Here is a 13741-nt window from a genome sequence, read left to right on the forward strand (position 1 = left end):
CTACTTCTCCTGTCAAATTAAGAACATGAGAAGGATCCCTGTAAAAGAACAGAAATGATTAGTTGGGAAGTAGCAGGGAGACAAACTTAACTGAATACCCTGAGCAACCACATCCAGGTTCAAGCATAAGATACAACACGCTTCCCAGATGACAGATAACAGGGCAAGTTTATATGAAAACTGGAGGCACAAAATAGGCAGAATAGAAGAGGTTTGGCACTCTTCCTACCATCTTTACTAGTTCAATTTGAAAAAATGAACTGAAGATTGCCCTAAGCCAAACTTAGCAATGTCAGTCCCAGACAAACCACGCAAAATAGCCAAAGGTGGTCAACAGGTGAGGCAAAATGTCATCCCTCCAGGAGAAGATTGCAGTGGAATGCATTCTAGGTTTTCTCTTAAGAATTCTCATGCTGTCTTTGATGGGAAGATTTCTCCGTGGATGCCTGAACTTCCCTTGAGGCTCTTGTGATGGACATTCATGGAACATAATGAATGTGAAGGGCATGTGTCATCAAGAGTGGCCTATGGGTTAAACAGCAGTGACACAAGACATGACCCTGGTAGTGATGGGTCTGTTGAATAAGATGCCCTGAGCAGGTGGGCTTAGTGTCTCAAAACAAACAGAAAAAGAAAATGAGGGTGAAAGTGTACACTTTATCCACGATCTTTTAACCAGGTGGTTCCCAAATAAAGCATGCTTGGGATCTTCACAGGAAATGAGATCAAAACCATTTGGCTTGTCCATTTCCATATGAAATCCAGGAATGCGAGCTCCTGCCTCACAAAGTACGTGAAAGACTACGGCATGTAAGCACTCCAGGTTCAGTGTGGATCAGAAGATGGAACAAAGTCTTCAGGGATGGTATCTGACCCAAATTAGGCCTTTAGTGAAAGCACAGTAATCTAAAGAAAAAAACCCACAAAACCAAGAGGAGATCAAGAGCACGACTTGTCAGCCAGCAGAGGGGTAACGAGCAGGTGGTGGTATGTTCTCTCCTGTATGCCAAACACCAAGCTAGAATGGACAGGGCACATCCTCTGTGATGTGCATAAATCTTACCAGGTACAAGTATATCCACTGTTAGAATGTACATGCAGACTCATTTGAAAATAAGTCATTTATTTCCTTAGGTCATTAATTTCTTTTCATCTGGCACACACCTGCTAGCCTTCTGACTTTCTACTCTGGAAGATTATTTTAAGAGACAGTCACAGGGAACAGAGATATCCATTATCCTCTAGAATGAACTCTATTATGTATGTTCTGACTTAAGAAATGTACAGAGAAACTTTTACTGGAATTTTTATCATGTGGACAAATTGAAGCACATCTGCCCCAGATTCTGACAGCCCAACACTAACCAGAGTTTTAAAGAAGTTAGTTCATTAAGTTGCCCAAATTCTGCTTAACCTACAAATAATTTTGCCACTTGCTACTGTATTTTATAAGGGCAACAGCCATCAATTACAAGTCCTATCACCTTGAGGCACTTAATGATACACATTGAAGTGCTCTCCCCTCACAGTCAGACAAGTCACTCAATGCTTCTTACTCATGTAGAAAGTTATGATAGTGTTGTCACTGCCTGTTAATGGCACCCTAATCCAGAAGGGTCCCTTAGATTTGCCAGACAGTGCCTCAAGGGATTAGACAAAGCAGAAGGGCTTTGTCACAGATCCCCTCTCACTGCTCAGTTAGGCATTTCACAAGGACAGGGGTTTGTGTTTCATTAACGACTCATCCTGAGGTGAAATTACTTACCCAACAAGCACACAGGGAGCTCTTCTAACATTCTAAGGCAGACTTTAACGTGCCACTGAGCAGATGCTCTATGGAATACTAACCAAGATGACTTACAACTCTAACAGTTGAATATGAAGAGTAGCTTAAGGTGCACCACAGCTGTAGGCTGCTTTGTGCCTTAGTGTAGTCAAGCACACTTGCCCAGACAGCAAGCCTAAAAGAAAGCCAGGAGTACCTCCATGGGATAAACTAATTCAAAGAAAGACTTCAATCAATCCTGCATTTTGAATAAAAACTGGACCAACAATGAATTTAAAGTCAGTCAGTACACCAAAGGATTCATGGCTACCTGAAGGGCAGGCAAACTCATTCCCTCCATGTCCCTGGAGTAACCCGTAATCTAAGAAGAAGATGGGGAGCACAACTGAATTTCAGCGGGGTTTCAAGGGGACAGCAGTAGTGTGGACACTCAAACCAGACAGCAGTGGCAGTCCATGCCACATGTATAGTAGCTGAAGCAGAAAAATCACCATTCTGTTGAGACACACATGCCAGCCACAGAATCAGGGAATTGATTACACTAGGAAAGACCTTAAGGATCATCAAGTCCAACCGTGAAGGTGGAGTTACTGCCTTTCTTGGAATTTCATTATGGACTTCAAAAACAGCTTCAAATGGTCTTAACACAAAACAAAAACCTGAGAGAAGCCACACAACTTCTCTGCTGACAACATATTCCTCCGTGTGTGCAGTCATCAGATACAACCTCCAGGGACAGTCACAGCTGAAAGTCTTCTGGGCCTTTGCAGACAAGTTTGACACCCTGAATTTGAATGTTCAGGTGAACCAATTCAGAAGCCAGTAAGTCTGATTGGGTCACTGTACCTTTTTTTTCCCTGCACTTACGGTTTCACATTGAGGCCACCCAAAAATACTCAGTCATTTTATCTTCAATGGTTGTATTCTCATTGGTCTGCCTTGCCATCCTGACTTCAAAGGGGCTTCCTTCCCTTCGTTTTGGTACGAAAGGCAGAGCTTCTGCTCAGTCTTTTATTGGTAGCAGGAGGAAGCTCTAAATGTGAATTTAAGTTCAGTAAAAATAACTGAACCACCACCCTTAGAAGTTGCAAAGTGCTTCTGGGAATAATGAGGAAAGTTGAACAAGATCAGTGCCACTTGCTACATGATGGCTGAAATTTTCATCAGCAGTGGGAAGCTGTCTGCCTCCTCTTACTTGTATCAGGGGCCCTGGTGTACAGAGAAGAGACTGTTGCTGAAATGACACGAGTTGGCTCTCTGTCTTTACCCTGAGTATATGCTCTACAGAGAGGAGGGCTTTGGAACCACAGCTCAGCAAGGCGTGAGGTTCATAAGGAGACCAAGAACAGCAAAGCCAAAGGTGCCAAGGGCATGACCAGAACCAATGAGGTTCTTTGGTAACTACATAGTAAATCTGAGGGGTGAGGAGAATTCAAAAAAATCCATATTTCATCCTCTCCAAGTACACCAGAGCAGGCCAGGACAAAAGATAGAGGTATCTTGAGACAGACAGCACCACCGAATGTTACGCTGCCAACCTAAAAGTTGGAGCAGACAGCACTAAGTGTCCAGTCTTCCATCCCACTGGCCACAGCCTTTGGTCTGGTTTGGCACTTTTATTAATCTTCTTCAGAGTGCTCTCCTCTCCAAATGATGCATGACTTAGCAGTAGAGTCTCAAATGACAACAGCAGGGAAGAGACAAAGTCTCTTTGCTTCAATCCACTTAATGGGCTCAGGAACAAAATCCAGCTCCACCTAATTCAGGAAGCACTGTGTTGCAAACAGACGTCATTAGGAAACAGGTTAATCCAGGACTGAGCAGTTTGCTGGAATACCCAGTCTGGCACTCTCAGGATGGTTGGTTTTAGAATGGATCTCTAGAGATCATCTGGTCCAATCTCTCAGCTCAAGCAGGGCTACCTAGAGCCAGCTGCCCGGGACCACATTCAGATGGCTGCTTTTCAGTACCTCCAAGGATGGGGACTCTACAAATGGGGAAACCCATTTTGGTACCAAGTCACCCTCACAGTGGAAAAGGTTCTTCCTTCTGTTCAGAGGGAAGCTCGTGTGTTCAGTTTGTGTCCCATGGCTCTTGTTCTGTCGCATGACAATGAAAAGAGCCTGATGCGGTCTCCTCTATAACTTCTCCTAAGGTAGACAATATCCACTGCTCTTCCCTCACCTACCAAACCAGTCACTTCATCGTAGAAGGCAACCAGGTTGGTCAAGCATGACTTCTCCTTGCTGATCACCTTCGCTGATCACCTTCTTGTCCTCCACGTGCATGAGAAAATGGTTTCCAGAACTGGTTGTTCCATCACTTCCACGGGGTTTGAGATGAGGTCTCTTTCAAATGAAATATTCTGTTCTCCTCCACTCCATTCCACGGACTATCAGGCCAGGATGAAAGCTGTCATTTCTTACTATGTTTTATGTTTTGTTATATTCTTCTGCATGTTATCATATGGGTGTGGGTCAGTCAGCACCAATGCTAGCAAGTGAGTAGCAAAACAACTCTGCAGATCAGCCAAAAGCATGTTCCCATACCAACACCTAGGGTCATTCAGATTTATTGTGGCTTAATCTCTATTGAAAAAGTTGAATAATCCAGATGAGACAGCACTTAATTGTCATGTGTTCAGGTAACATGTCAAAACATAAGTCATACTACCTTGAAGGTATTTAACATTTTTATTTTTTCCATTAGCACAAGTGTAACAGTAAAGATAACTTATGTGGAATATGCTTAAACCTACATGAAATGCTTTCCTACCTCCAGGCATAATCTGACCAACATCCTGCACAGTTAAGACCGACAACTTCTCCTCTGTATCCACTCTGATCACACCGAAACTCAGACAATTCATGGATAACACTGCTTTTCCTGGAGGAGGACCACCCAGTTCAGGAGGTCTGGAAAACAGAAAGTCCAGTCAGATATGAATCAACAGACCAACGGTGATACGGTCACGAAAAATGTACCAGTTTCTCAGGCTTGGTAAAGTAAAGAGAAAAAATGGTTTCTCACTTTAAACAAACAAGAGTTCAAGACTGGTAATATATTGTAACTAGATGATAAAAGAGCTAGAACAAAACTCTCCAAAATCTCCAATTTCTTTGTTTCAAGTTTTCTCGAAACTGATTTTCTAAAAAGGTACATTTTGATCAGAACCACTATCCAAAAATTCCAGCATATTCCATCCATACACCTATTAATAATCAAAGTATTTCCTTTTTTCAGAGCATCTCTTGCTATCTCCAGAAATCCAATGGTATTTTTCAGATCAGCTACAAATATTTTTTTTTTCTTTAGCCCCCTGTTTACAAGACATTGTATATAAGCAATTAATTGAAGATTCAGCATCTTCTTCCTCCCAAATAAGTAAGGTTTGTTTTTGGGGCATTTTAAAATGTCCTCCAGCAACATCAGTTGAGAGGATGAGACCTTGCTTTCCCAAACCATGAAAAAAACACCTTATGTCTGACTTACTCTTAGAAAACATTAAACTTTTTAAAGAAAACAAAAAGCCTTTCAGTGAAGGAGATACCTGTGAATTTCATATTTCCTCTGCTGAGGTCTTTGGGCATCTTTATGCGGGTCATGGTCTTTTCTGACTACCACCTTAAACGTGAGATTCCCCATGCCTGGAAGTGCTCAAGACCAGGCTGGACAGGGCTTGGAGCAACTTCCTACCCAAGCTATTCTGTGATTACATGGCACAGCTCAACAGCCAAGAAAAGCTTCAGTTCACTTCTGAGAAAAGGGAATTACCTGCGAATAGCAACGGTTAGTGCCTCTGAAGAACTAGCACAAGGACAGATTACTTCTGGTCTCAAACCTCTGGATTGAAATACATTCAGGAATGCATCACAGGAAGATATTGACCCTAAAAAGAAGAATTACATGATTGGAAACATTTTGCTATTGGCAGGAAAGCTTGAGCTGCAGGAATTCAAAGTCTATGCTCACACACAGCTCAGATAAACAAATATTGTCATTTTCGTGCACAAAACCAATATACTTTCAAATTGTCTGAAAGACATTCCAGCCTATTATTAGATGATAGATTTGGAAAAAGAACTCTCAGTGACTAACAACCAATTCACTGAATCAAATTCCCAACTGCATATTGCTTCTCTGGCAGCACTCACTAACACTTATCATCATGGGAAGTCCTTCAGGGATCAGAATACTTTGTCACTAAGGGTAACTGTATGTCAGCTTCTTATATAGCTCCTATTTGATTGTTTTTTGCAGAGGTCACGGCATCTAAAATCAAACATCAAATGCTTCTGACACGCCTTCACTTCACAACTCTACCTGGCCTTTAGCATTCGGCCCAAAATAGATTATATCTGTATCTACAGATCTTCTAGGTATCCGTTCATGTCTATTCATGTAAGAGTATAACACTAATGAAAACATGAAGTTCAAAAAATGAATTTACCCAGCTAAATATAGCCAAGAAGTGCAAACAGCAGTGGCATCACTGGCACACAAATAGTATTTTACTACAGAACAAACTGTTTAACTTCCCAAGCATCAGCTCTGACACAGGATCTTGGCAAGACTGACATTTAGGAAACATATCCATACTCACATGGATTGGCTCCATCTGCCACTATCAACATCCGTAACGAGCTCAGGCTGACATCTCTCTGATCCCTCTGAGCCAAAAGTGACCAGTGCATATCCCGGGATTTTACTACTGCTACACGGGCTGGAAATCAAAAATATAATTATGCTGCATGTGCAGAACAGAATGAAGGTCAATTATAAAATTATGCAAGTATTCTTGTATATTTACAAGAATTTTTGAAAAAATACATATGTAGGAAACAAATACAAATGCCAAATATTCAACTACTGTGATGTGTATACTCAGTGTCTCCAAATGGACTTGATTATAGAATTTAAATGTTTGTTATAAATTCAAATACTGAGAAAGACAATTTCTTTAAAGGTCTCTCAGAAGAAGCCATCATCAGTGAAACTATCAGCACACAGAATACTGAAATGGAGTACTCAGTGACATACACAGGCGTTTTATACAAACAATTTCATTTGGTATTGAATAATCCAAAAAGATGGGTGAAGCACAAATACTTTTAAGTTACCTTTGTATGAGCAGACTTTCTGTATCCAGGAAAGTGGATTAACCTTCATTAATGCATAGGGAATACTGATGACATGCATCCTGTTCATAACGCTCTGTGAGAAGATTAAAAACTTTCAAGTGGCTCAAAAAATAGACAGCATGTACCAGTGCTTAAAGAAAAACCCCCATTATCACAGCTACAGCATAACTCTTACAGTTAAATGTTAGTGAAAACTATGTGTATACTCCATGAAAACATAAATTACACAACATACTGAAAACGTGGCCTCATTCTGACACCAGTGCACTACCCTTGCTGCAGTTTTTTTTCATTCCTTCCAATACTCACTGTTAACACTCCATGCCAAAGGCCAGCCTCTCTTTTGAAATCCAAGACATTTGTTAGTGTTTCAGCTGAAAGCAAAGGAAAAAAAATCAGATTTAAAAAGTGTATCTATAAGAATACTTAAGAATTCAAAATATTTTCTAAAGCAACTCTGAAAATTCTAGCTGCTAAGAAACCAAAGCTCTGTTGTTGTGCCTGTTTGTCTGTAACAAGCAGGCTGCTTAAGCTCCAAGTGGCTTATTTTACTTACAGCAATCATCTTTGAATTATGATTACAGACTTGATTATTACAAGGTATTTAAGACCTTGATTAATTATAACACCCCTGTGTGTGTAACATCTGCCAATGAACAATGCAGACCAAAAATTTAGTTTTGAAGCACACTTCTTCAGCTGAACTGAAAAAGTTCATCATAATTTGAAAGAATTAAATCCAGCAAGAAATATTATAATGGCTGTACTAAATGTTCTTGAATATTTTCTCTGAAAAAAATTTAAAAAAATAAGAATCAAAGATTTTAAATCAAAGATTCAACCTGATTTTTGAGGGATATCTTGTACTGATTAGGTGAAACTTGCTTATCACTGATGTAGGATGGATGCACGCAGGAAAGTTTTTGGTTAATGGCAGCACAGGTTAACTTCATGCAGATGGTCCAAATCAAGAGCAGTTCTTGGCTGTTCATTGGGAAAATGACTGAAAACAAGCAGATCTCTCACTATATTCACATCCCCATGGAGGTGCTCTTTTGTGGGACATGATCAGCTAAGAGGAAGATCTCTTGATTATCACACAAGTGGCTAACCCTCTTTCACACATCACTCCCAGTACGAATGAGGAAACTTGTCTTTCCTTTTGCAGTTAAAGCCACTACAGTGTATCTGCAGTTCTTTGAAGACAGTGAACATAATATTGCAACATGAATTGGCTGAAGATTCAAAGCTGTTAGTGTAATTTTAAAGTTACACCTATCTAACTTACCTTCTGAATAACCACATGCCTGAGTCAGGGCGTGACAGTGTGCCAGCATGGAAGCATGAGATATAGTAATGCCCACTGTGCTGCCCTCTTTACTTGTTTTGTACTGAGAAGAGAAAGGGTACACAAGTATTAGATTAACAACAACATCAAGGAGATTTATAGTAGTGAATTAAAAGCGCATTTTATTATAAAAACAAAGCAAGTTTTTTTAAAAAGTCAAAAAGCCATCACAAAAACACATTTATGTTCAGAGAATACACTAGTATCGTAGGAAATCTGCTTCTCTACTCCGATTAAACAAATTGTCCCAAGGATCTGAAAATGCTGATTAACACCAGGCTTCAACTTGATTCCACACAGCCACTCAAACGACAGCTTGCCTGGCAGCCTTAAGGGAAACATTCTTGTTTCACAGTTAAAAATATTATAGTAATCTCTTTAATCGTATCAAGAGATTAAAGGAAACCAACGTCACATAAACTACGAGAGTACCCATAAAAGTTAGGCATATTACACTAAATCACCTCAATATAAGCAATCTCAGCGCTGGCATCCCGGACTTGGGGATGCCAGTCCTTGGTTGGTTTTGCCAGATGCTTCCCATCAATCACAAACCAAACGAGACGAGGCCAGCCTTCAAAGAAAAAGAAAAGTTACTGTCATCACAGTACCAAAAATCAGGGCTTTTCCCCCCAGTATTCAGGGATAACGATGGGAATGAAGCAAAGGCTAGAACAACCCCTGCCCAAGAGGAGCGAATGAAGGCAGTTCTTTACATGTAAGCTAGAACCATGCATGCAAACCCCAGAGCTGCTGTTCGACAGCAATGATGAATATAGCCACTTTTTATCCCATAAAAAACAAAACCACACCTTTGAATGTCACCACTTCACCAGTCTGAGCTTTAGGGAGGCCTTTCTGACAGGCATCAGTGGTTAAAGCCAGTGTTACTCCACAGCTGCCCAAAAGAAACCCGATCTGTTGACTGCCAGCATCCTGCAGAGAAACCAAGTTACAGCAAAATTACAAATGACGAAGCTTTTGTACAGTTTACTGTAACTTCTACATGTTTAGAAAACATTAAGCCAGTTTTTATCACAGGAAAAAACAAATGTCTATCCCATGAGACCTTTAATGGAGGACAAATAATTGAGAAGGCTTAGTTTTGCTTAGTGCCAATTAAGATTTGGCAGCAAATCTGGCAAGGAAAGCAGTGTCACAAGCAATGGTTATTCATCCCTCTTCAACTCAACAGAGATGTTTACAAGTTCTCGTAAAACAGGAACCTGGTTTGATGCTGTTTCTGAGTCCTGACACACTGAGGAGCAGAGCCTGTAGCTTTACCTCTTCCCTAATAATCTCAACGTGTGTGGGATTATACCTGTATTTCCAGTAACTATGGTGTCTCTGCCTGCCTCATTACTCAGCATGAGAGCTGAAAAAACAGCATTTCAGGGATACATTTTGCAAAATACTTCCGCACGTATTTTCAAAAATAATTAAACAAAATAATTTCTATGATTATGTATCCCAAAATACTTAATACTATTATTAATAGTAGTATATTATTACTATTTCCCCCTTTCCCTAAAGTAAATATTAAATATAATTCCAAGCATAGACTGCACACTGAGCAGTTCAGTTGATGCTTTCAAACATGCAGGCTCTGAGGGGTCCCAGAGGTCTGTAGGATTTAGACACCCTCCCCACACAAAGACTTCATTTATTTACCAAACCATAAAAATGCTGAATGTATTTGCCTACCTTTCTTGTGAGTGGAACTTCTATTGGGACAGGAATAAGTTCTGCCAGGAGACATCCATAAAATGCCACCATAAACATAACTGGATCACTATTAGGAAATACAAGAGCTACCTACAAAAAACACATTAAAATAATATCAGATGTGTTTTTTCATCAGAGAAGGGGGACTGCTTTTAAACTTGTGGAACAAAATCTTCACAGAAGTATACAGGTTCATCTATAATTAAGAACAGAAATACTAAATATGGGGACAGTGTATTATTACAAGTCACAGTAATGATTATTTCACAATATATTATTGCAATACATTATTACAAGGCTTTCTTCAGCTAAAGCTGTTCCTCACTATTTCATCCATAGGGACCACTTCCAAAAGCAGCCTACCCGGTCTCCAGGTTTCAGCAGGGGTTCATTCTTAGTGGTTAGCTTGTTTAGCAGGGTATAGGCTAACTTCAAGCTTCGACTCCACAGCTTGCCTAAAGAAAAAGAAAAGAAATTAAGAAATAGAAACTAAAATGTTAACATTCAATTGGCAAGTCTCAGTGCCTTACATATGCTCTAACCATGATGGCTGAATCAGAACAGTTGGCAGAGAGTATAAGTACAATTTAGAGGTTGGCTGCTTTTCAGTTTACCTTTTCCTTTTTTTTTTTTAGTGTAAAACTAAATATGATATTCTAAACAACTCTCAAAGTTCCACTGTACAGCAATTAAACTAATGCAGCTGCTGAGCTGTATTTTCTGCATCCTTCATCTGTGAGAATGCAAACAACAAAGTTTAACATACTATACAATGAAATCATGCAGGGAGCGATCTGTTCTTCAGGAAAAAAAAAAATCTTCCCAAAAAAATGCAAGTTACTATAATACTTCTAAGTTTATTGATGCAGGCAAGTTCCACTTCCCTCCATAACATTCTGACTACGCTCCTGAAGTACGAGTCTTCTCTATAAGGATGTGCAAGAAGATGCTAAAATGGAATGTCTCTTCTAGGATTCTGAAGAGTGCATTATTAGTCATCTGTTTCTTCCTCCCAGTTTACACCAGTGTTCTGGTTTTAGTGTTCTTTTACCAACCCCCTCCCACCCCAATTCTTTTGAGATTTAAAAATAGCCACTTGGAAAGAATCAACACCACAAACTTTTTCCCTGCCTTGACTTTTTTAAAAGCATTTTTCGCATACAATGAATTAATAATTTGCATTCCAATAGCAACCTCAAACCTCCTCTGTCATGAGCACAGGCAATCCCTCTGAGGTAAAGCAAACTGTTATTCCACCAGGAACCCCTAATTCCTCCTCACAGTCAGCACCAACACGTACCATAGGTAAGGGTATAAATGGCTTTCCCAGTGGTGTCCAACGCCGTCAGACACGGGGCTTTGGGCTGGGTGGTTCCCCAGCGCTGCAGGGCAGCCAGAAGGGAGGGTGGCCAGTTGGTCACAACCCCTAAGGGTTCCCCTTTAAGTACATTCATTTGATTTCCTTCAGGCTTTGGTTGATTTGGGTCAGGCTGTTGCACTAAAACAGAGCACAGTAAATGGCAAATGTCAATCCTTACAGAAGGTGCAAGTTACACTTCACAGACTATACCATGAACCATTCTTCCTCTTCCTCACAGTTATCATTACTTCTCTGCTTTATGATGATGCTATGCTAATCATCTGCTGGCTTCCCAAAAAAATAATGACCATCACTTCAGGGTTCTGATTCCACATTATAAAAGGACCAGAATTTGAATGTCTAGTTCACTTCTCTCTGCTTTGGAAAGCTGCTAATTTCTGCTGCTTGGTCTCCAATCTATTTCAGTGAAAGCCTCCACCGAGTCAAGGTGGATTATCAGAGATAATGGCTCCAGCAACGTCTGGGGATTGATTTTTGCTGCACTGAATTCTCAACAGGTGATGCAAAATGACACTATGCTCCTGTAACAATATATTTGTAAATAAAGGCCTTTTGTTAAAATCCTGCTCCAAGCTGCTCCAGAAAGTATCTTGACCTTAGTTAGCAAACCAAAGTCCTAGTAGGAGTTAGCTAACCCTCAATCTAGGCAGTAAGTAAAATCAATGGTTCCAAGTGATGCTCTCCACAATTACATGCACCTCAATGGAAGTCCACCCAACCCTGTCTGAAGAAACTTCAGTAGAAGACTAGAATCACAATAATCTCATATCCAAAAACATCAAACCAGTAGTAGAGGGAATCTAGTGGCAGTGGCTCAGGAATGTCACAACTGAGTAGGAGGGCTGAGTTGAAGATTATCTTTCACTTGTGATAATGTGACCTTTCTCGCTTCACTGTAACAATTCTACCATGATTTCTTTTCCATTGGGAAGAGAATAAGAAACTAACACTTGCTAAGAAGTATCAGTTCAGTCCTGCACAAAGAATAAAAAGTGTATCTGAAAGAAAATTAACCTTCTAGCAGTTCTTCAAAATCATCCACAAAGAATTCTTTCAAAGGTGGGCGCTTTGGTCTTTTCAAGGTATTTAGCAGCTGCTGAATTTTAGAGGACACTCTGCTATTTACTGGGACACCTGCCAAATGGAAAAGATTTATTATTTGCCATATATTAACAAACATACAACTTCCAGGTGGAAAAGTCATTCAGGATGAGTACCTTGTTTGGAAGAAAACAGCTTTATTTGTTTTCAAACAGTGCTGTTCCCTTTGCTAATTGATTGATGCAGACACCTCACACTTTATTTTAGCTTTTCAAACCACTGACCCCTTCATGAGATTCCAACAGAAATGTGAGGAATGCTCTTTACTCCAGGAGTCTGGGTATTTACTACATCTTAACTTTCATTCATTTCTGACAGGGTCAGAAGGCTTGGGAAAAATATAAGTGAATCTTTCAATATTTTAAAATTTATGTAAAAACAGTCACAACACAAAACCTTGCTGAATGCTGATCTTCATTTTCATATACGATAGATTTATTTTAAATAAAATGTAAATAAGTAGGTGTTTTGATATTTATCAAAATTTAAAGCTCTGAGGCAATAAGACGAATATGCATATATATATATATATATATATACATAAATAAAGAGACATAGATGGCAAGGTAGGAGGTTTATAATGCAATCACCATCTGCAGTTTCCAAAATGCTGCTGTTGTAGCCTCTGGGCACTCCTCGCACCGACGCTACCTGTGGGCGCTCGTGGTACAGGTGTTCCACCAGGCCAGTGGTCACGTCTGGGGGTGCAGAGTGGTTCTCTGGAGAAATGCAAGACAGATAAAGGAGCTCATCAGGCAGGCTTAAGAAATAATATAGTCAAAGTTGCTTCCTACAGCAGGGCATTTCCCAAATCCTCACATACTCATGGGGGCTTGAGAACCACCTTATAACAACCTGGAGGTAAAAGCCTGCTCTGCTTGGAGCTGTGCCCTGTTTCCTGGGTGTAGAGAAATGCTTAGGGAATGTCACAGAATCACAGGCTGCTTTGGGTTGGAAGGGACCTTAAAGCTCATTTCATTCCAAGCTCTGCCATGGGCAGGGACACCTTCCACTATCCCAGGTTGCTCCAAGCTCCATCCAACCTGATCCTGAACACTTCCTGGGATGAGGCATCGACAGCTTCCCTGGGTAACCTCACAGGGAAGAATTCCTTCCTAATATTTATTCTAAATCTCTCTTATTTTTTATTTTAAAACCATTCCCCCTTGTCCTATCACTAACTGCCCATGAAAAAAGTTGTTTTCATCACTCCAAAACTGTAACCTAGATTATGGAATGGTTTTGAATGGAACAGGTTA

At 40.2% G+C, this 13741-nt stretch overlaps 1 protein-coding gene across 2 annotated transcripts in view; it reads right to left on the minus strand.

The window, feature by feature from the left end:
- The window catches only part of DIP2A (disco interacting protein 2 homolog A), an 82850-nt gene that overhangs the window by 21673 nt on the left and 47436 nt on the right, over positions 1 to 13741 (minus strand). For both annotated transcript variants that reach the window (XM_027666186.1, XM_027666185.1), the window contains exons 6-18: positions 13073 to 13201; positions 12396 to 12515; positions 11301 to 11498; positions 10364 to 10455; positions 9980 to 10090; positions 9088 to 9211; positions 8740 to 8849; positions 8216 to 8318; positions 7237 to 7301; positions 6907 to 7000; positions 6390 to 6509; positions 5561 to 5675; positions 4562 to 4701 (exon numbers count right to left, since the gene is read on the minus strand). In XM_027666186.1, coding sequence (XP_027521987.1) covers positions 4562 to 4701; positions 5561 to 5675; positions 6390 to 6509; positions 6907 to 7000; positions 7237 to 7301; positions 8216 to 8318; positions 8740 to 8849; positions 9088 to 9211; positions 9980 to 10090; positions 10364 to 10455; positions 11301 to 11498; positions 12396 to 12515; positions 13073 to 13201 — 1521 coding nt within the window. The remainder of the gene's footprint in view (positions 1 to 4561; positions 4702 to 5560; positions 5676 to 6389; positions 6510 to 6906; positions 7001 to 7236; positions 7302 to 8215; positions 8319 to 8739; positions 8850 to 9087; positions 9212 to 9979; positions 10091 to 10363; positions 10456 to 11300; positions 11499 to 12395; positions 12516 to 13072; positions 13202 to 13741) is intronic.

Source organism: Corapipo altera, unplaced genomic scaffold (genome assembly GCF_003945725.1).
Source record: "Corapipo altera isolate COAL_440 unplaced genomic scaffold, ASM394572v1 81, whole genome shotgun sequence".
In the NCBI taxonomy this organism is placed as follows: domain Eukaryota; kingdom Metazoa; phylum Chordata; class Aves; order Passeriformes; family Pipridae; genus Corapipo; species Corapipo altera.